At 43.4% G+C, this 22,091-nt stretch overlaps 1 protein-coding gene across 3 annotated transcripts in view; it reads right to left on the reverse strand.

Moving 5' to 3' along the window:
- Window positions 1–21,473, reverse strand: part of PARP12 (poly(ADP-ribose) polymerase family member 12) — a 50,016-nt gene extending 28,543 nt beyond the window's left edge. For 2 of the 3 annotated variants that reach the window (XM_023764822.1, XM_023764820.1), the window contains exons 1-5: window positions 19,880–19,938; window positions 16,546–16,681; window positions 13,591–13,867; window positions 11,211–11,312; window positions 3,532–3,655 (exon numbers count right to left, since the gene is read on the reverse strand). In XM_023764822.1, coding sequence (XP_023620590.1) covers window positions 3,532–3,655; window positions 11,211–11,312; window positions 13,591–13,867; window positions 16,546–16,681; window positions 19,880–19,923 — 683 coding nt within the window. In that variant the 5' untranslated portion in view covers window positions 19,924–19,938. Of the gene's footprint in view, window positions 1–3,531; window positions 3,656–11,210; window positions 11,313–13,590; window positions 13,868–16,545; window positions 16,682–19,879; window positions 19,939–21,335 lie in introns of those variants that run through there. The other variant, XM_023764821.1, reaches the window with a different exon arrangement.
- Window positions 21,474–22,091: the final 618 nt, after the last annotated feature.

Raw genomic sequence — 22,091 nt, forward strand, 5'->3', positions numbered from 1 at the left:
GACCTGGAATGAAAACGTACTTCCCGGTTCTTAGGTCGATGCTAAACGCTGAGTCACCCTGGCCGGGCTCAATTAATATCTATAAAGGCATGCCAAGGACACACACAGCCTGAAACTCTTTGGAAGTAGTTTCAAAAAATCTAGCTTTTAAGTAGCAAGAAAACAGTGATAGAAGAAAGTTTAAATTAAAATAAAAAAATTGTTTTAATTTAGGGGGGAGGGGGGACAAAGTCGAAAAAAACGCCTCCCTTGCCCCCTTAAAAATATTTGTTTTAAACCACGGAAGGAATCCCCGGGGGGGGGGGGGGGGGGGGTGAGGCCATGCGCGGGGGGGGGGGTAGGGGGTAACATGGGTATAAGGACACATGTAATATCTTAATAAAAAAATATATTAAAAAAAAGAACACGAATGATATAAAAAAAAAGAAATAAAATGTATATGAATTTAAAAGAAATTAAAATATTATTCACCAATTATATTGATTTCTGCATATAGTTACTAGAATATATAACTATATAGATAATTCACATAAATTAACAGTAGATCTTTTGAGTTAAGATATTTTAGGAAAGTTGCAGGATATAAGATTATACAAATGTCAGTTGCATTTCTATGCATCAGCAGAGAGAAAACATAACTTAAAATTTTTTTAACTGGGATGTAAAGTATAACATGATGACTACAGTTAACAATGCTGTATGGCATATTTGATAACTGCTAAGAGAATAGATCCTAAAAGTTCTCATCACAAAGAAAAATTTTTTATAACCATATGAGGTGATGGATACTAACTAAATTTATTGTTGTAATCATTTTGCAACATATACATGTCAAGTCATTGTGCTGTACACCTTAAACTTATATAGTGTTGTATATCATTTATATCTCAAATAAACTGGGGAAAATACATATTTGTAAAATTTTTTTAAGTGAAGGAACTAACAGATCCCAAAAGAAAAAAGTCTAACAAAAGATATACAAGACCTTAATGGAGAAAATTATAGAACTATATTAAAGATTTAAATAAATGGGATGCTATTATACATATGAAAGTCTCAGCATCATAAAGATGTCAATTCTCCCCAAACTGACAGCAGAGAGAAAACATAACTTAAATTTCAATTTTAAAAAGTCACAACAGAGGTATTTTTTGTGTGAAAACTGAGTAGATTTTCAAATTTCTAAGCAAAAGACCAAGAAGAACCAAGACAATATAAAGAAAATCAAGGTGGGAATTTGCCTCACCAGATGCAACTAAAAAGCATTATGAGGTAAAACAGTGTGGTATTGATACAAACAGACCAATAAACGGAAAAGACCAGAAACAGACTTGGGTGTGTATTTGCTAACTTGGCATCTAACACAGGCGGCATTGAAAACGGGTGGAAAAGAAATGGCCTACTTTTAAAAAGTAATATTTGGCAGCTGAATGTGAAAATAAGCTATAAAATGTGTTAATGTTCTGCCAAATTTGGCTCAGTTTTTATTGATTTAAAAATAAATTAACTTCTGGAAATGGCTAATGGTGATGGTTGCACACAATGTGAATGTACTTAATGCCACTGAAGTGTACACTTAAAAATGGTTAAGATGGTACATTTTATGTTATGTATATTTTCCACAATTTTTAAATTTTTATATTAAATACATTTATAACAAGTGGCCTTTGGCAAAACTGGTAATTCATCATAAGAAACTGAACTCATATTTCACACATACAGGAAGAAATTAAATGCAGACCTTAATACTTTTTAAAGAAAATTTCTTTATGGTTTTGGGTTAAGGAAGGATTTCTATGACATAAAAAGTATAAAACAATAAAAAAAAAGATGGAAAAATACTTCTCTTCATTAAAAGATACCATAACCTGACAGGAAGAATGCATTTTCAACACACATCTAGTAACTAAAATTTTTTGAATTCCTAAAACTAAAATAATAAAAACACAACACAACCTCCCCCTAAATTCTGCCAACATAGGCAAACTACTAGGACAGAGATTTTAATAGCACAGGAAGCACAAAAGGCCAACAAATATATAGGGATACACTTTGACTCATAGGATATGCAAACATAGATACCAGTTACACTCCCCAGACTAGGAAAAGTTCAGATGCAGACAATAACAAACGTTAGGGAGACATGTCACTAGAGACTGCTAATAGGAGTGGAAAGTGGCATAATCCCTTTGAAAAACAATTTGGCATCACCTGGCAGAGTTGAGGATGGACCCAGGCTACCCCCCTACAGCAGTTTCATCCCTGAACAACTGCCCTAAGGAAGCCTGTGTGCATGTGTACAAGACATCTTGGAAGAGTCTCGAGAACAGAGTGCTGACAGAAAGACTCCAGCCACAACAGTCCAGTGTATAGTTGTACTTAGCTGTAGGTCAAGAACAGGCAATCTATGGTGATAGTCATCAGAACAGCAGTGGCCTACGGGGGTGGGCACTAACTGAAAGGGGACAAGAGGAAACTTGCTGGGGTGATGAAAACGATCTATACCTGAATCAGTGTTGGCTACACAAGTGAATGCATTTGTCAAACTCACTGAACTATACACTCAGTATCAGTGCACTTCACTGTGTGTAAATTTTGCCTCAGAATAAAAGAGAGGGAGAGAGAGAGAGACAGGTGGTTTGTGAGCCATTTAATCCTCCTAAGGGGAATAATTTGTTTCACATACTTTGCAGTAGCAATTTGCACATAATTGCACTCTAAGCACAAATTTATTTTATTCACTCAAAAAATCAACGCAAATTCTCTTCTTGACAACATATTTTAGCAAGTTCAATCCAAGACATGATAAGTATTTGAAAATAAAGCTACCCAGGGTTTCCGTTTACTCTGAATTGACTAAGTGAAAATACTGAGACACATTTAGAAAAATAAGAAAGTTAAAGGCTGGATAAACAGCAAGTCAGCCATATGACTTCATAGGCAAAAGCTAAAATTTCACAAATGATTGCTCTTGCTTTTCTGCACTAGTCAGTGAAGATATATGTAAGTGATCAGTCCCAACAGCAAATAATTCAGAGCTCACTTGTTACCACCATTTCCTTCCCCCACAGCTTTTCCCTGAAAAAAGAGGAAGGTGGAAGAACAGAGGCACCAAACCTCCAGTATGAACATTAACTTCCAATTCTGCTTACTAAGTGTGTATGTGTGAGAGAGTGTGTGAGTGTGTGAAAGCCATCAAAACTAAATCCTACTGGCCCAGCTGGTGTGGCTCAGTGGTTGAGGGTCGACCTATGAACCCGGAGGTCATGGTTCCATTTCCGGTCAGGGCCCAAGTCCGGGTTGCAGGCTCGATTCCCAGTGTGGGGCATGCAGGAGGCAGCTGATTGGTGATTCTCTCTCATCATTGATGTTTCTACCTCTCTCTCCCTCTCCCTTCCTCTCTGAAATCAATAAAAATATATTTGGAGAAAAAAAACAAAACTAAAAACTAAATGCTTGTGTGTGTCTAAACTTCCCACAACACACACAAAAGCCCAGGCACAAAGCAGATACAAATGACGTATTTCCTACCTGTTTTTATTGGGATTGCTATATGCCTCTTCAATAAGCTCCATTTTGTCCAAATCCTTCCACTTGCCTCCATCCAAGAATTGCCATCGATACGGCAAATGGAAATGAACTCTATTGCACTTATCTAAAATGAAAATATAAAGAAGACATTTGGCATTAGACAGCATGACCTAGACCCATGGTTATCAATGAGTGTGGTGCTGCATGCTGACCTAGGAATACTTCGGAAATCTGTGGAGGAGTCTTTTTTTAGTACAGTCATATCTAAGCATTTAGTTATTTAAATACTATGTATTTTATCATACACATTTTCCTTTTTATGTCTCTCTTTTTAACAGGACATTACACTGATTTTTCAAATGACATAAGTTGGCAGATTACATTATATATGCATTTCATCTCATGATAGTAAAGAAGCTGATCATGAAGTCAAAGGCACCATCTCAGCAGGTAAAAGTCTGACTATTCATATGGCAGGCGGACAAGTAGTGTACATGCCAAAAACAGAGCCAGCTTTATCTCTACCATCCTAACCCCAGACATGTTTGATTGCAAGTGGGTCAGAAGCATGGTTCTAACACACACTGATCTTTCTGGCTGCAAACATACTCACCTCTCCTACCTACACACACACACACACACACACACACACACACCCTCTAAAGGTCTTTATACACTGCTCTGCCCCTGCAGATATACACATAATAAATGGCCTAGGTCAGTGGTCGGCAAACTCATTAGTCAACAGAGCCAAATATCAACAGTACAACAACTGAAATTTCTTTTGAGAGCCAAATTTTTTAAACTTAAACTATATAGGTAGGTACATTGTTATTAACTTAATTAGGGTACTCCTAAGCTGGTGTTTGCTAAAAACGTCCTCAATCTGATTGAGGTACATTCGCTGAGGTCGACCCCTTCCAACTCTCCCATCCACACTCGTCCTGAATACTTGTTTCATCTATCAGTGGTCGGCAACTGCGGCTCGCGAGCCACATGCGGCTCTTTGGCCGCTTGAGAGCATCGGCCTGCAGATTGAAGGTTCCTGGGTTCGATGCCAGACAAGGGCACATGCCCAGGTCGCGGGCTTAATCCCAGTAGGGGGCATGCAGGAGGCAGCCAATCAATGATTCTCTCTCATCATTAATGTTTCCATCTCTCTCTCCCTCTCTGAAATCAATAAAAAAAATTTTTTCAAAAAAATAGACCCAGAAGTCACAGAAGCATGAACAGACTGTTGAACCTCAGAGGGAAGGCAGGGGAGGTTGGGTGGGAAGAGATCAACCAATGAACTTATATGTATATATGCATAACCCATGGACACAGACAATGGGGTAGTGAGGACCTCGGGGGAGGCGGGGAATGGGAGCGGGCTGGAAGAGGTTAATGAGGGGAAAAGGAGGACCTATGTAATACTTTCAACAATAAAGATCTTTTTTCCAAAAAAAAAGAATGCCTCTTTTGGGGTAAAAAAAAAAAAATTAGAGATATTTTGTCTAAATACACATCTGTGCACATTATTCCTTGTAGGGGGAACTGGATGGCCAGGACAGAGTTATAAGGGGAGATTTCTGTTGTTTTTTGTACCTTTTAAATTTTGGACCAAATCACATATTATATATTCAAAAAAATTAAATGTCTAATGAAGTGAAAAAAGATATCACAGTGTGCGTAGCATGCCTGTGTAAGAAGAAAACAGACATATACACTTGTTCATGTATAAAATCTTTGTGAAAGGATATTAAAGGAATTGGTAATAATAACTGTTTCTGGGGGTGATCTGTATACTGGGTAAAAAGTGTGAGGGAGACATTTCTTAATGACTGTCCTTTGCACATTTTTAATTCATCTTTCAAAACAACAACAATGAAGCTTGGCTAATTTGACACTTGAAAATAATAAAATTGTAAGCATTGTTTCAGGTAAGTCTCAATACCACTTCTTTCTCAAAGATTCTACAAAAGATGTGGTGGTGTGGGGAGGACAATGAAGGAAGGTGGGAGGCTGCCTGGGCTTGTCAAAGGCCAGGCATAGGGCCAGGCGAACTGGGTGGAAGAGAGCACCTGGCTGAAAGGACAGAGAACAAGAGGAAGACCCCAGTCAAGGGAATCTCCTCTGAGATCAGCAAGGGTGGATACAGCCACACTGGGGGATCTCAGGACATCCTGACTTGTCCAAAGTTAGAGCCTCTAAGACTCCTGACTAGGGATATGTACAAGAGTGATAATGAAGGACTCAACCTGAATAGATGAGGTCATAACTTTGGTCCAGAGTTATGACAAAACTAGAGGTCCAGTGCACAAAATTCATGCATGGAGGGGGGTTCCCTCAGCCCAGCTGCACCCACTCCAATCGGGGACCCCTCGGGGGATGTCTGACCACTGGACATCGGGCCTACACCGGCAGTCAGACACCCCTCTCACAATCTGGGACCGCTGGCTCCTAATCACTCACCTGCCTACGCCTGATTGCCCCTAACCCCTCTGCCTGCCTGCCTGATCATCCCAAAACCTCTCTGCCTGCCTGCCTGATTGCCCCTAACTGCCTCTGCCTGCCTGCCTGATCGCCCCTAACTGCCCTCCCCTGCCGGCCTGATCTCGCCCCCAATTGCCCTCCCCTGCTGCCTGATCTCGCCCCTAACTGCTCTCCCCTGCAGGCCTGATCTCGCCCCCAATTGCCCTTCTCTGCTGGCCAATTTGAGTCTAACTGGTCTGTTTCTATGCCAGTCAGTGTCAAAAGCTCTACCTCCTAGGCAGCCATTGGCTCCTTACATTCACACAGATTTGGTTCTGATTGGTCAGTTTCTATGCCAGTCAGCATCTCTGGGCCTATCAATGGGGCCTGATCAGAAAGGCAGGGCTGATCAGCAGCCCCGGTGTAGGCCTGGAGAGAAATGGAGGCAAGGCTGTTGGCCAGGCCAAGAAAGAAAGAGTGGCAAGTTCTGATCAACAGCTGCCACAGAGGCTAGGGATCACACCCTGCCTCTCTCCAGGCCTGATCTGCAGCCCCCTAGGCCAGTGATGGCGAACCTATGACATGCGTTTCAGAGGTGACACGCAAACTTATTTTTTTGGTTGATTTTTCTTTGTTAAATGGCATTTAAATATATAAAATAAATATCAAAAATATAAATCTTTGTTTTACTATGGTTGCAAATATCAAAAAATTTCTATATGTGACACGGCACAAGAGTTAAGTTAGGTTTTTTCAAAATGCTGACACACCGAGCTCAAAAGGTTCGCCATCACTGGCCTAAGACCATTCTGCATATCAGATATTTACACCACGGCAACCCAGCACTGACTTCCAGTCTGGTCAAACCTTCCGTCGTAATTGGTCGCTATGACCCTGGCTCTTTATTATATAGATAAGATTTCCTGTTTCCTCCTGAGAGGCATTAAGGGAAATGATCCTCGGTAAGTGTTCAGTTACTGCATCTATAAACCCAAGCACAGGTGAATCCTGGATAGCCTGAAGAAAGGTTCTCCCCTTAAGAAGGCACCTCCAGGTGCACCACCCACTGCCTTCCAGGCTGATCCTTCATTAAGAAGGACATGAGGGCCAAGGGAAGGCATTGTGGTCAAACAGCAGGTTCAAGCCTTTGGATCTTAATCTGAGCTGAGCATGGAGCCCCCACTGCTCACAAGTCAGAAGGCACAAAAAGAGGGTGCTGGCCAGAAGAGGGCAATAGGAAAAAAGGTGATATCTGTAATACTTTCAACAATAAAGACTTTTTTTAAAAAGCACAAGGAAAGGAGGGTGCCACATAGGCCACCACAGCTACAGTGGCTGGCAAGAGTTGAGTCCCAGTTCAGTGATGAAGGCATGAGACCCCTTCTCTGCCACATCTGCCCTGGTCTTCCTGTCTCCTTTCTCAGTTTCCTTCCATACTTCAAACATTCCCCACCTCATTGTGTCATTCTAGAGCAGGGGTGGGCAAACTTTTTGACTCAAGGGCCACAATGGGTTCTTAAACTGGACCGGAGGGCCGGAACAAAAGCATGGATGGAGTGTTTGTGTGAACTAATATAAATTCAAAGTAAACATCATTACATAAAAGGGTACGGTCTTTTTTTTTTTTTTTTAGTTTTATTCATTTCAAATGGGCCGTATCCAGCCCGCGGCTGTTCTAGAGTCTAGGCCTTCTAGAAGGTGAGACACAGAAACCAAATCAATTTGGCAAAGTACCTACATCTACATCTCCTTTCTCTCTATAGCCCTTGAAATGATAGGCCATAGACAGGATAAATCCCAAAGCACTAGAAAACAATAAACCATTCCATCAAAAGACCACATTTATTGAAGAATTCCTAAAAATATGAAACAGACAGAATCAAACCGAGAGAAAAAGGAAAGAGAAAAACACATGCAAAGTAAGTAGAGGAGAGCTACTGCAGAAGTGGGAAGGGTCTGGAGGCTTCACAAACTCAAAGTTCAATGTAACAAGAAGCAAGGAAGACACTCAGGCAATGGCAATGAGAGTTATTGGGATCCACCCCAGCAGGCATTCCCTCAGTGCCTTGCTTGTGCACAGCAACCTTGCTATTTGTCCCATGGAACACGTGAGTGTAGATATAAGGGCTGCAGAGAGAGAAGCCTGTGAGAAACCCTTGCAACTCAATAACAAAATCAAACAACACCCCACATATTGTATGATTCCATTCTTTGAAATATCCAGATGCCCTAGCCCAGTGGTTGGCAAACTGCGGCTCGGCAAACCGTAACTCGCAAGCCACATGCGGCTCTTTGGCCCCTTGAGCGTGGCTCTTCCAAAAAATACTGACTTCTGCCACAAAATACTGACTTCTGCGCATGGGCCACGAAGTTTCAATCGCAATGTACGTGTGAGCCCCCATGTGGTATTTTGTGGAAGAGCCACACTCAGGGGGCCAAAGAGCCGCGGTTTGCTGACCACGGCCCTAGCCAGTTTGGCTGAATGGATAGAGTGTTGGCCTGTGGACTGAAGGGTCCCGGGTTTGATTCCAGTCAAGCGCACATGCCCAGGTTGCGGGTTTGATCCAGGTGTGGGCATGCAAGAGGCAGCTGATCGATGATTCTCTCTCATCACTGATGTTTCTATCTCTCTCTCCCTCTCTCTTCCTATCTGAAATCAATAATAGATATATATGTGTGTGTATATATATATATATATATGTATACACACACACACACACACACACACACACACATATACATATATATGTATATATACACACATATATATGTACATATATTTAAAAATATATATATCCAGGCAAATCCATAGAGATATAATGTAAATCTGTAGTTGCCAGGAGCTGGAGGGGAAGGGAGAATATGAGTGACTTCTAATGAGTACAGGGTTTCTTTGATGAAATGTTTTAATACTGACTGATAATGGCTGCTCAATTCTTTGAGTATATTAAAAACTATTAAATAGAGGAATTGTATGGTATGTGAATTATTCTCACATAATAGCTTTATCTCAATAAAGCTATTATCTAAAACACAGGCAAAAGATTTAAATACTTCACATAAGACATACAAATGGTCAATAAACACATGAAAATAAATGTTAAATACCATTAATCATCAGAAAATGCAAGTTAAAACTACAATGAGCTATCACTACTCTTATCAGAACAGCTAACATTTAAATGGCTGACATTACCAAGTGTTAACAAGGATGCAGAACAACTGAAATGCTCACACATTGCTGGTGGAAAGTTAAAATAATATACATACACTTTGGAAGACAGTTTGGCAATTTTTTATAAAGTTAAACACACATTTATCACATGATCCAGTAACTGCATTTCTAGGTCTATACCAAAGAAAAGTGGAAACATATATCCACATGAAAACTTGTACATGAAGATTTACAGAAGCTTTATTTGTAAAAAGCCAAAAACTGGAAACCCAAATGTTCACCTGAATGGTTAAACAAATTGTAGTCAATCCATGCAATGAAATACTACTTAGCAATAAAAAGGAACAAACTATGGATATTCCAACATGACCAAGCCTCAAAAATATGCTCAGTGAAAGAAGATGGTACCGGAGAATACATGCGGTATAATTCTATTTACATGCAATCCTAGATAAGGCCAATCAACCTACAGTAACAAAGTAGATCAGGGATTTCCTGAGAAAATTGGAGGGGGTTGGGGGGTGAGGATTAACTATAAAGGGGCATAAGGGAAACGTTTGGAATGAGGGAATTGTTCCGTATCTAGATTATAGTCACGGCTATATTTATTTAGCAGCCACATTTACCAAAACTCAGAGTGTACATGGCAGATATACTTACCAAAACTCAGAGTGTACACTTAAAATGGATTCATTTTATTGTGTGTAAATTAGATCTGTGTTGATTTTTAAAATATACACATATATGTATATACTAGAGGCCCGGTGCATGAAATTCGTGCACCCTCTCCAATCGGGGACCCCTCAGGGGATGTCCGACCACCGGGCATCGGGCCTAAACAGGCAGTCGGACATCCCTCTCGCAATCCGGGACTGCTGGCTCCTGACCGCTCACCTGCTTGCCTGCCTGATCACCCCTAACCACTCTGCCTGCCTGCCTGATTGCCCCTAACCACTCTCCCCTGCTGGCCTGATCGCCACTAACCACCTCAGCCTCGGCCCCTGCCACCAGAGCTTTGTCCGAAAGGAAGGCAGGACGACCAGAAGATGTCCGGTCGATCCAGTCTAATTAGCATATTACCCTTTTATTAGTATAGATGGCACCTATTCTTTGACTTACCATTCCATTTCCAGGAATCTGTCCATGGAAATACACATGTATACTCAGATGTTCAATGGAACATCACTCTAATTGAATACTACACAATTGTTTTTAAAAACAAGGTGAATTTACATGTACTAACTAACCTGGGGAAAAAACCTCCAAGACACAATACTAAGTAAAGGAAGCAGGTTAAATAGTATGTCATAAATATCATAACCACATGGTATGTGTTTACCTTTGGGGAAGGCTGGAGGAGGACTTTAGACTTTACCCTTGTATTAATAGACTCTTTTACAAAGTGAAAGTATTCGTGAATTGCTTGGGTAGTTTTTAAAGACTGAAAACGAAACAAGAAGTTGTGGTGTTTGCTTTTTAAGAGAAGTCACCAAATTTGAAAAAGAAACATTCTTCAAAGCCCAGGACAGCAATAAGAAGAAAACAAAGGTTTAGTAAAAATACAAACACACACATAGATACAAGAATTTCTACATCTGATAAAAGAGGGACTGTGGAGAGAAAACCACAACTTAAACAATTACTCATCTCCCAAGAATAAACATGGGTCTAAGGCATCTCTAAGTCTACAACCACACTGTACAAAAAACACTTACCTTTGTTCCACTAGACTAGGCATCTGTGACTTGTGCACACCTGTGATTTCATACTATGCTGACCAAGGCTTCACCCACTGCATGAACCAACAGTTATGGTCCCCAAAATCATCTAGTCTGATTTTTAGAAACTTAAATAATTCCTATCATCCCCAACTCCCCAATAAAACTGCTGCAGAACTGGTGTGACCAAATGCCACACCAGCTTATGATTAAGAAGGCCCTACCCTCTCTGGACAGGGAAGAGGACTTTGTGGGTGGCCTCAGAGCAGAGCTCCAGGAATGAGAAGCAGTTATCCCACCCACACAGAGATGAGGGGTTTTCCTGGACTTACCTTGAAAGCTACAACTTTTCCGAATATGGTACAAGCAGATCTGATCACTCTCCTCTTGGTTAGTAGTTGTTGAGGACACAGAACCTGAACTGTCTCTTCTTTCTACAAACACACACCACAAAGATGTATCAGCTACTGGATTTAATTCCAATAGCAGATACGTGTTAATGAACTATTAGGATTGGGTAACAATACCAAGAAAAAAGCAATAAATGGAAAGTCTATCTCTCAAAATAAAACCTCAATTAACTTTAGGTTAATTATAATAAATTTAATATAAAAAGAACATGTAAGTGATTTCAAAGTTTACCTTTACTAGTGCTACAATGAGCCTTTACCTAATAGTTACATTTAATACTCCCCACCTACCACCATATAAGCAAGCATATAGCAAACCCTCTCTACTTAATATCACCTGTAATCTTATTATTCCTCTTCATTTTTCTTTTTATGTGCTACTCAGACATATATAGGCTCAACCTCAAAACCTACACTTGCGCGTACTCCGCGGGAGCCGTCTTTAACTCGGTTCATATAGATTTGCGGTGGAGTGCGGGAAACGTGTAAACTCGGGCCGATTGTAACTGCGTATTACCAAATATTTGTTTGTAATCCACCCTTTTGGTGGATGGAACAAAACCAAAAGACAGAGCCATCTTATATTTTGGCGGGAAATTCACCCCACACCGGAGTGTTAAATATAAAAAATCAGATAAGATTAGTGTGATAAGTTTGTCTGCTGGTAGTCCTGACACCTAATATTTTAAGAAGGGGTCTATTAAAAATCCTAGATATCGCCCTAACCGGTTTGGCTCAGTGGATAGAACGTCGGCCTGCGGACTGAAGGGTCCCGGGTTCAATTCTGGTCAAGGGCATGTACCTTGGTTGCGGGCACATCCCCAGTAGGTGGTATGCAGGAGGCAACTCATTGATGTTTCTCTCTCATCCATGTTTCTGACTCTCTATGCCTCTCCCTTCCTCTCTGTAAAAAATCAATAAAGTATATATATATTTTTTAAATATGTTTCATTGATTTTTTACAGAGAGGAAGGGAGAGGGATAGAGAGTTAGAAACATCGATGAGAGAGAAGCATAGATCAGCTGCCTCCTGCACACCCTCTACTGGGGATGTGCCCGCAACCAAGGTACATGCCCTTGACCGGAATCGAACCTGGGACCCTTCAGTCCGCAGGCCGACGCTCTATCCACTGAGCCAAACCAGCCAGGGCAATAAAGTATATTTAAAAAAAAAATTTTTTTTTTAAAATCCTAGATATCATTGTAGCTAACAAGTGGGTTTGATTGTGCATCCCTGGTGGAGCCGTGTCTCATAGTCACCAAGACATAACCAGGCCCAGGACAGTAACTATCACTAAATGGCAAGCACTAAAATTTGTTGAATAAAACAATGGATAAACAGAATGGCCAGCCAACAGCCAGTAATGCAAGGGACACCAATGTATCATGACCTCTGTGAGGGACCACATTCTTCATTTCCCATACAACAGGTACTCAAGAAATGCTTATTACATAAATAATCTCTGCTCAGAATTTCCCCATGTTCCTCTCACTAAGTTTGACATTATTTTTATTACTATTTTTTTTAATCCACACCTGAGAATATTTTCTCCATTCATTTTTAGAGAGAGTGAAAGGGAGGGAGGAGGGGGGAAGAGAGAAAGAGAAACATCGATGTGAGACAGACACATGGCCTGGTTGCCTCCTGCACACACCCCAACCAGGGATAGGGATCAAATCTACACTGAGGTACATGCCCTTGATTGGGACTTGAACCCGAGACCCTTGGGTCCACGGGCCGTTGCTCTAACCACTGAGCAACCAGCCAGGGCCTGACATTCCTTTTTTAAAAAAATACTTATCTTAGCATGTTCATTCATTCAACAAATGTCTGAGTGCCTACTGTGGGCCTGGGCACTGTCCAGGCACTGGAGATGAGCAGTGAACAAAGTAAATTTACAATGTCTAAAAAAATTCCATTTATTCATCTCAAGAAGAGACCAACATTACTCTATGCTTTGTTCACTTGTTTTTAAAACAATCAAAACAGAATGCAATGCAAAGGATGCCCCTAGAGCTGTGCAGGTCTCCAGGGGACAGAGGGATGATTGCACAGAGAAGCAGTCTCCCATCTCAGTGCAAGTAAGGCCCAGCAGGAATTCATTCATTGTCAACACCAACTGGCATTTTTGTAGAATGTCTTGCTTGTTCATGCCCATGATTTCAACTCATCTTTACAGCCCCCACCAGCTAGAAAGGGATCACTAACAGCATTTTACTAAAAGAAGCACCAACTTATCCAAAGTCACACATTCCATTTAATGGCCAGCTGGAATCCAGGAGCCCCAGCTGAGGGCCTTACCAGAAGTCGCCTGTGGGACAGGGGCAGAGCTCTTATTCTTGATGTCATGAGCATTTCTATAAATGGAAGGCAGCCTCCTCATCAGGTCTGAGCTCATGCCCAACTTCTGCAGTTTTTCCAGATTTTCAGAATTAGAGAAATCATGGGATCTCTTACAGCCTGTGCCAAACTTGCATTCACCCTGTACAAAGTACTGGCAGACATGGAGTTTGACACATTGCTTTCTAAAGGAACACGAGCCATGGTGTCCATCTCCTTTGTTGTAGTGAAGGCAGATCTGTTGACAGAGAAGGGAAAAGACAGCAGTTTAGGAAGGCCTCACACATTACACCATCTTCCTACTGACCAGTCCACTGGTTAGAAGAGGTTCCTCTAGAGACCTAGCAACTGCTGTGATTCCATCATCCACACAGCCCACACAAAATGAGAATATCCCTCACTCTGGATGTCTGTTAATAAACACCCTTGGCTAAAACAGGAACTTGGTGGATAGCAGACTTCTCAAAACAAGCCCCTCCACTGGGAAAAGCCAAAAAACTTCAAACTGATCAGTGCTATTCCTTCACAGGAGACATTTTAATGTAAGTTGCATAACAGTTCCTAACAACCCTTACATTCTACCTACACCCTTCCCCCTGATTCACCAACTCTCCCCAACTCATGCCCCAGCTTCTCCCAACTCTTTTTTCTACAACTCAGGGTCAAAGAAGTTCTTAGGGTTTAAAGCATCTTAGAGAAGGCCAAATGCAGTCCTTTTTTTCTCAAGAGAGCATGCAGACTCAGAGAAGTTAATCCACTTGCCCTAGGTCACACAGCAATCTGGCACACACAGTGGCTGTTGAACTGGGTTGTTGGCAAAGCTGGGACTTGAATCAATTAATCCTTCCCCTCTATACTCAAATTCCTGGGGATGAAAACAAGGCCAGAGACCACTAAGGGTTCAACCACTTAATTCACAGGTATTACACTGAGCATGATTTAGCAGGGACCCCACTCAAGGAATGGAAGCCCCAAAGGGAAAGGCCAGAGAGGGCTGAATCCTAACATTGATTCTGCCACTTACAAGCTGCCTGACCTTAGGCAAGCCACTCACCAGCTCTGAGATTCGGTTTTTCAGTTCCTTAAAATGGGAATAATCCCATGTACATTGCTGGGCTATTGTGCGGATTAAAAGGGAAATACAAGGAGTGGCTAATGTATACAATGTCTGGAACACAGTGGGTGCTTGATTCATGGTGATGGCCCCCAACTAGTCATTGGATGAGGAGTCTAGCCTGAGAGTAGACATCCCAACAGAAATGCCACCCTGGGTCTCAGCTCCCATTTGCTGGCACTGTGTTCTGAACCAACCTATACACCCAAGCACACAGATGCTACACACTCCAGACTGTTCATCTTCTGATTCATTTTTCACACTAATAACAAGAGGATCTCTCAAAACGTGAAAACGCACTCTGCAAACACAAATCTCCCCCGCCACACTCCTTCCCTCTGCCTACCCATTTCTTTTTCTCCCCTCTCTAACCCTAAATCCACTGACCTACATGCTATCTCCTGACCATGCCAAGTTCCCTCCTTTCTGTGTCTCCCTCTTCCCAAACCTTCACCCTTCAATCATCCTTCAGCTCCCAGAGCAGGCACCATCTATCGCAGGACGTCTTCCCCAGCACCCAAAACTGTGCCCCTGTTACAGAGCACTGATTAGAGCATCTAAAACAGCACCTTACCATTATTTACTGACTTGTCTGTCTGACCCAGTAAACGTGCCTCCTGGAAGGGTGGAAGAGGGTCTTTCATCTCCTTATCGCCCATGTCTGACTTATAGAGAATATTCAATAAAGATTAGCTGAATTAAATCAATATTAATTTTTAAAAGGAAAAAGAAAAAAGTTAACACCTATTATGTGGCAGTCACTGTGCTATGTAGCACCTTTCTCAAATGAGTGATTTTAATTGAATCATATGGAAGCCTTTTCATTAAAATATGCCAATCTAATCTCTGTTGCCTCATTGTAGGCTGTGTCAGAACATCCCATATAACCTGGCTGGCCACAGGAAGGCACTGCTCAGATGTGCTGCAGACCACAGCTAACTCTTGGCCCAGCTGCTACCCTCTGAAGCCACTACCTTATTCACACAGAGGCCACACTCCTGCAGGATGCTCCCAGCCAACAACAGAGCATGCCATTCTGGGGAGACACCAGCCACCTCCAACAGTGAAGATTTTAGATCAGAACTGCCTGTTGGTCAGGTAGAAGCTTTCTTAGAAATGGGTTATAGTCAGGATATCTATCTGCCCAGTCCCCTTCCTTCCCTTTCTGCTGCCACAGATGTCAGACCTACATCATTGCCTAAAGGCTCACCCCAACTTCTTCTGCTCATCCCCCAATAAATCTCTCACACTTATAATCCCATCTTGGTGTCTGCTTCTAGGCAGACCCAAAGACTAAATAACTATTGCAATAAGTTTTGAAACAGGTGGATACCAGAAATGCAACATCAACTAAAGTTAAAAATCCTGAGTACAAATGAATTAGTAAATAGCACATCTGCCTGTCAGCAGCCCTAGAAAGCTTTTCTATAGACCCAACTGGGTCCAGTGATATCTGCATGGTTCCAAGTCCTGCTAGACAGGGAGGAACTGACTGGAGTCTCTCATCTCCTCAGCTGTATAAATAATGTCTTGCAGCAGCCACTGGCCAAACAGGCTCCCCCAACCTCACAGACGCCCTGGAAAGGCAGTACAGCCCAACTGATGCAGAAGGAAAGGCTTCAAGGGGCAAGTTCAGTCCCAAGGTCACAGAACTGGGAATGCAAACTAGATCTCCCCCAAGCAGATCCCAATGATCATGATGGGGGCCTGGGCTTCTCTTCTGCCATAATATTTCCTATCTTCCAACCTTCTGACCTCTTCCCAATTCCTTGCTCACATACCCAACTCCTCCCAGCACTCACCTCTGGCAAAAGCCAGGGGTCATTCTGAAACAAGAGCTGGCAGAGTTCACTGTAGCTGAGATGATCAACGCCATGAGTTTTCAGCACACTCAGGTTATGCTCAGTTGTCAAGGCATGACTGTTTCTACAGTTCTTCCTGCAAAGGAGCAGAGTTAGTGTCACAATTGAATTGTGTCTCCACAAAATTCTTACGTTGACGCCCTAATCCCCAGTACCTTAAAAGTGATTGTATTTGGAGACAGTCTTTAAAAAGGGGTGATTAAGTTAAAATGGGGTCACTGGAGGGGGACCAATCCAATCTGACTGATATCCTTACAAGAAGGGATTAGGACACAGATTCACACAAAGGGAAGACGATGTGAGGATATAGGGAGAAAATGGCCATCTACAAGCCAAGGAGAAAAGCCTCAGAAGAAACCAACCATTGATGTCTAACCTCTAGCCTCCATAATTGTAAGAAAATAAACTTCTGGTTTAAACTCCCCAATCTGTGTTAACTTGTGGCTCAAGCAAACTAATACAATTATCAATCTTTAAGATAATTACCAATTATCAATTTTTAAGATAATTTTACAAGACTAGTTCCTTACATTGTTTGGAAGCACTGGAGAAAACACAAAGGTCAAACATAAAGCTTATTTACAAAGGAAGAGATGGTAACTTGTGAATTGTAGAATCCGGAACAGTGCCTCTCAGCATGTATCTAATGAGAATGACAGGGTCATTCCCCAAAGAAGAGTCATAGCATACCAGTCACTGGACATTGAAACAGCAGCTGAATAAATAAGTATAGATGCCTTATGGTTATAAGGGCTTACACACCCTTGAGGCCCAGCCCTTTCTCCTCTCCACTCCCCCCACCCGCTCCATTTTTGGATCAACAAGCCCTTGTTAAACACTCACTGTGAACCAGGCACTGGCACCATGCCCCAATGATACAAAGACTTCAACTGACTGCCCTGATCAACATGACTGAGAAGAATCAGGCAAATACCATTTGCTTGACTCAGACACTGCCATACCCCATACATCATGCTTATTATAAGCATCTCAGAAGAAAACCAAACCCTTGATCGACTCCTCCAAACCTGCACCTCCCACAGGCTTTGCCATCTCAGTAAAAGACCATTTCCCTCTCCTTTGGAGTCATCCTGATTCCACTCCTTCTCTCATCTAGTGGAGGTGAAAGACATAGAGATGACTCTAAAGTGGAGTGGGAAGCGCAAGGTCAGCTGTGTTTAGAATATATCAGTGTGGAGAAGAGGGGCACCTGACCCTGATGGAAATTTGGAAGCAAACTAGAGGGAGCCTGAGCCAAATTCTTAAGGTTGAGGATCCAGGCAAGGAGAGAAGGAAAGAACATTTTAGGCAGAGGGGCTAATAATCGGTGCTTCCAGAGCCAAATCTATCTAATCATTATAATGATGATGGCTGCTAAAACTTTTTGAGCATTTACAATAAACCAGGGATTGCCCAAACATTTTCTTTGTTAATTCATTTAGTCCTCAAAAATTCTATGAAGTAGATGGTATTATTTTTTAAATTTATCTTTACTGTTGAAAGTATTACAGATGTCCCCTATTTTCCCCATTGACCCCCTCCACCACACATCCCCAGGCAAGGTAGGTGGTATTATTATCCCCATTTTGCAGATGATGGAACTGAGGCTCAGATATAAAGTAACTTGCCCAAGACCACTCAGCTAGCAAGGAACGGAGACAGGGTTGGAACAAGGTAGGCTTGTCTTCAGGGCTGTGCACTTGACCACAATGCTCACTATCCCCCTAAGCACAGGAAGGAAGTCAGGGACCAGGGATCCTTCCCAGGTGTCACCAATGAAAAGCAGCAGTGAGAATCTATTTCTGAAACAGCTGACCTGAGGTTCAGGAAGACCAGTAGAGATGCAGGAAAATACATAGAAAATACAACCGGCCACATACACTCTCCCTATGTGACCCAGAAACAGAGAAGGGGCAAGAAACTTTTGTGTGAACCTCAAGGAAAAGGGAAAGGTGAAGAATAATGAAGATGTGGAATCTAATGAACAAAATAATCTAACAAACAAAACAGAAGCACAGACACATAAAACAAATTGGCAGCCGTAAGAGGGGTTTTGGCGGGCTGGGTGAAAAAGGTGAAGGAATTACACAAAAATAACAATAATAATAATAACCATGGCCAGTGTGGCTCAGTTGGTTGAGCACTGTCCCATGCACCAAAAGGTCCCCGGTTTAATTCCAGTTTGATTCCCGTTCAGGGCACATGCCCAGGTTTTCAGTTCGATCACCGGTCAGGGTGTGTACAGGAGGCAAACAATCGATGGTTCTCTCACGTCGATGCTTCTTCTCTCTCCAAAATCAATGAAAACATATTTAATAATAATAACAACAATAACACATAGACACAGACAACAGTATGGTGATTGCCAGAGGGAAAGGGGGTGGGGGAAGGTGGAAGAGGGCAAAGGGGGAATAAATGGGGACAGAAAGAATTTACTTTGGGCAGTGAGCACATGATGCAGTATGCAGTTGTACACTTGAAACCTGCATGGTTTTATTAACCGATGTCACACAGTAAATTCAACTTAAAAAAAAAAAGGAAACTCAGAATCATCTAGGCCAGTAAACACCAGATGTCCAAATTTCCAAGACGAGTAAAATTTGACTAAAATTTTGGGAAGTAGCCTAAGAATAGAGCTGCCATCTTCAGCTTACCAAATACAGACGTTAGCATTAACAAGATTCACTAATTACCCCCATAATCCAATCCATCATCCACCATTTATTGTGTCTGCCTTCCTCTTCAGCTGCTGCTCCTCATTGTCCCAAGATGCCTCTTCTCCACACATCCCTGAGGGACCAATTTCCTCATGGTTCCACCCTCAGACTCCCACCTCGGATCTGACCCACTCCTGGAGCCGTGGCCTATACCACCCAACAACTCCCCAACTAGCCAATCAGGGCCCTGGTCATCCTCTCAAGCTTCAGAACCCTGGGCAGGTTTCAAAACAAAATCCTCTCCTGCTCTCTCAGCCAACAATAAGAAATGAAAATAAGAGTGATCTCTCAGTCAACAAATGGACAGAAAACTGTCATCACCTCTCTCATACTGTCACTACACTCTCACCAACTCCCCAAATTTTTCACACATACACCCCTGGAGGGTTTTCTCTTTTCAGAGTCCAGCGAGGATAGAGAGTGGTCTGGTTCTTTGAGTAGGGGCGGCTAGGGATTGAGAAAATGAAAGAAAGAGACAGACATAGAGATGGAAGGAAAAGCAGGAACTGGGTGGGACCGCTGCCCTCTTCTGATGGAGAGAGAGATACCCCAAATACCTGAAAGTTTCACCAAAAGTCAAGACAAAGGAGATTATGTGCATTCTTGTAGTGTCAGTTCTGGGTGGGCCCGGAGGAGTCGTATTCATGCCTGGTGCTTGGCTGGATTTACATAATAAAACCCACTCCCCGGCACCTGGGCAGAAATGAAGGTCAAGCTGAGAACACTTCTGCCTTTTGGCAAATTGTGTTTCCAGGACGTGGCTTTGCCTGGAAATTTATTAAAGAAATTTATTGCTGACAATTTATTAAAGAAATGCCCAAGTGCCTTCCCAGGGGCTCTCTACACACCCCTTCTTCTTAAGGCCTTACCTAGGCCTTGCAATATTCTAATCCAGATATTTCTGGGCAGCTGCTTCCCAGAAACTACATTCCCAGCCCCATCTAGTGGGACCATGAGACATCTTGTGGTCCAGAGGATGTAGGTGGAAAGCTGTCTCCACTTCCAGAGCTGGTCCATAAAAACCTCTCTCCACCCCTCTACCGTGCATCTTCATCTGCTTCCTGGAACCTGATACCCAGAAGCAGTGGTTCTCAACCTTCTGGCCCTTTAAATACAGTTCCTCATGTTGTCACCCAACCATAAAATTATCTTCGTTGCTACTTCATAACTGTAATGTTGCTGTTATGAATCGTAATGTAAATATTTGACATGCAGAATGGTCTTAGGCGACCCCTGTGAAAGGGTTGTTCGACCGCCAAAGGGGTCGCGACCCACAGGTTGAGAACCCCTGTGAGGAGGGCACAGTCGAGGTCAGCCTGGCTGGGTTCCCCAATGGCTGCATAGATCAAGGGCCCTACCCCACATTAGCTATTGAGCCTGATATGAGCCAGAAGTAATGTCTACTGTGTTAAACCAGAAAAAAAAGAAAAAGAAAAAGGAAAAAAGAAGGAAGGGAGGAAGGAACGAATTATTTCAGATAAATGAACTAATTTCCAATCAGGTCCCCATCGCATTCTCCTGTAAATCAGCATCCACACAAAGATACACCTTCCTAAAATGCAGACCTGGTGGCTGCTCTCTCCTGCCATTTCACAGGCTCCTATCCCCTTCAGGGTGAGGTCCAAACTCTTAGCCCAAACCTAGTCCGTCCGCCTCACAGAGCACCTGCGGCAGGCAGCGCGGGAAGCCGCCAGCCAGGACAGGGCCCGCACCCGCCCGCCCGCCTCGGCCTTCGGTTTCCGTCCTCCTGGGGCGGGGGGGAGGACAGGTGCTATGAGAAAAGAAACAGGACAGCGTGATGGAGAGGAAGAAGGGGGCTCAAAATGGAAAGGGATCCGTGAGCTAAGGCCGGGATTCAGGGGGCAGACCGGGAAAGGCGCTCACGTTCCACGCCGGGCAAAGGCCACCAGGTGGGCAGAGGCCGGGAGTGTTCCAGGGAGCAAAGGGCGCCTGCAGGGGCGGGGCGGCGGGCCAGCTCCCCGGGGACCCTCTGGCCGGGGGCGAAGAGCTTGCATTTTATCCCAAACGCCGCAGAAAGCTCTCCCGCTGGCGAGCCGGCGGCAACGGGCCGAGAGGACCTCCGGCCGGGGCCGAGGAAGCCGCCCGTTTGCGGCCCTCAGGGCTCGGAGGCAGGGCGTCGCGCGCAGCCGGCCGCGGCCTGTTTTCTTCAGAAGAGCCCGCCCCTCCCCCCGCGCCCACGCCCCCGCCCCCGCGCCCCCGCGCCGGTGCGGCCACACCCAGGTTGTCTCAGCCTCTAAATCACTCTCTGCGGGTCAGGAGCCTGGAGGGCACGGCTCCACCCGAGTCCCTCCCACACACAGTGCCAGGCATTCAGTAGGTGCTCAATAAATGCTCACTGAGGAGAATTAGGGACAACGGCCACCAAATCACCTCCCCGGACTTTAGAAAGGGCTCAAAGCGGGCGAACGGAGGGGACCCGGCCCTCGCCCCGCCCCCCCCACCCCCACCCCGGCCCTCACCCGGCCCGCCACTCCTACCCCCCCACCCCCACCCGACCCCCTCCACTCGGCCGCGGGGTCTTACCCGGATTTTGAGGATTTTGCAGTCGCACCAGAATCATTAAACTGGGAGAAGTTCAATTTCCTCACAAAAGTGCCGCGTAGTTATTGTTTTATTTCTCTGTTTGTTTTGGTAAATATGTTTTGGTGATGTGTGTATTATACCAACCCTAGTCCGGGAACTTCTGGATGGGCGGCCGAGGGGGAGCAAGTTTTTTGTACTATTGATGTTTAGGGAAAGTTTCTTTTG

Source organism: Myotis lucifugus, unplaced genomic scaffold (assembly GCF_000147115.1).
Source record: "Myotis lucifugus unplaced genomic scaffold, Myoluc2.0 scaffold_351, whole genome shotgun sequence".
In the NCBI taxonomy this organism is placed as follows: Eukaryota; Metazoa; Chordata; class Mammalia; order Chiroptera; family Vespertilionidae; genus Myotis; species Myotis lucifugus.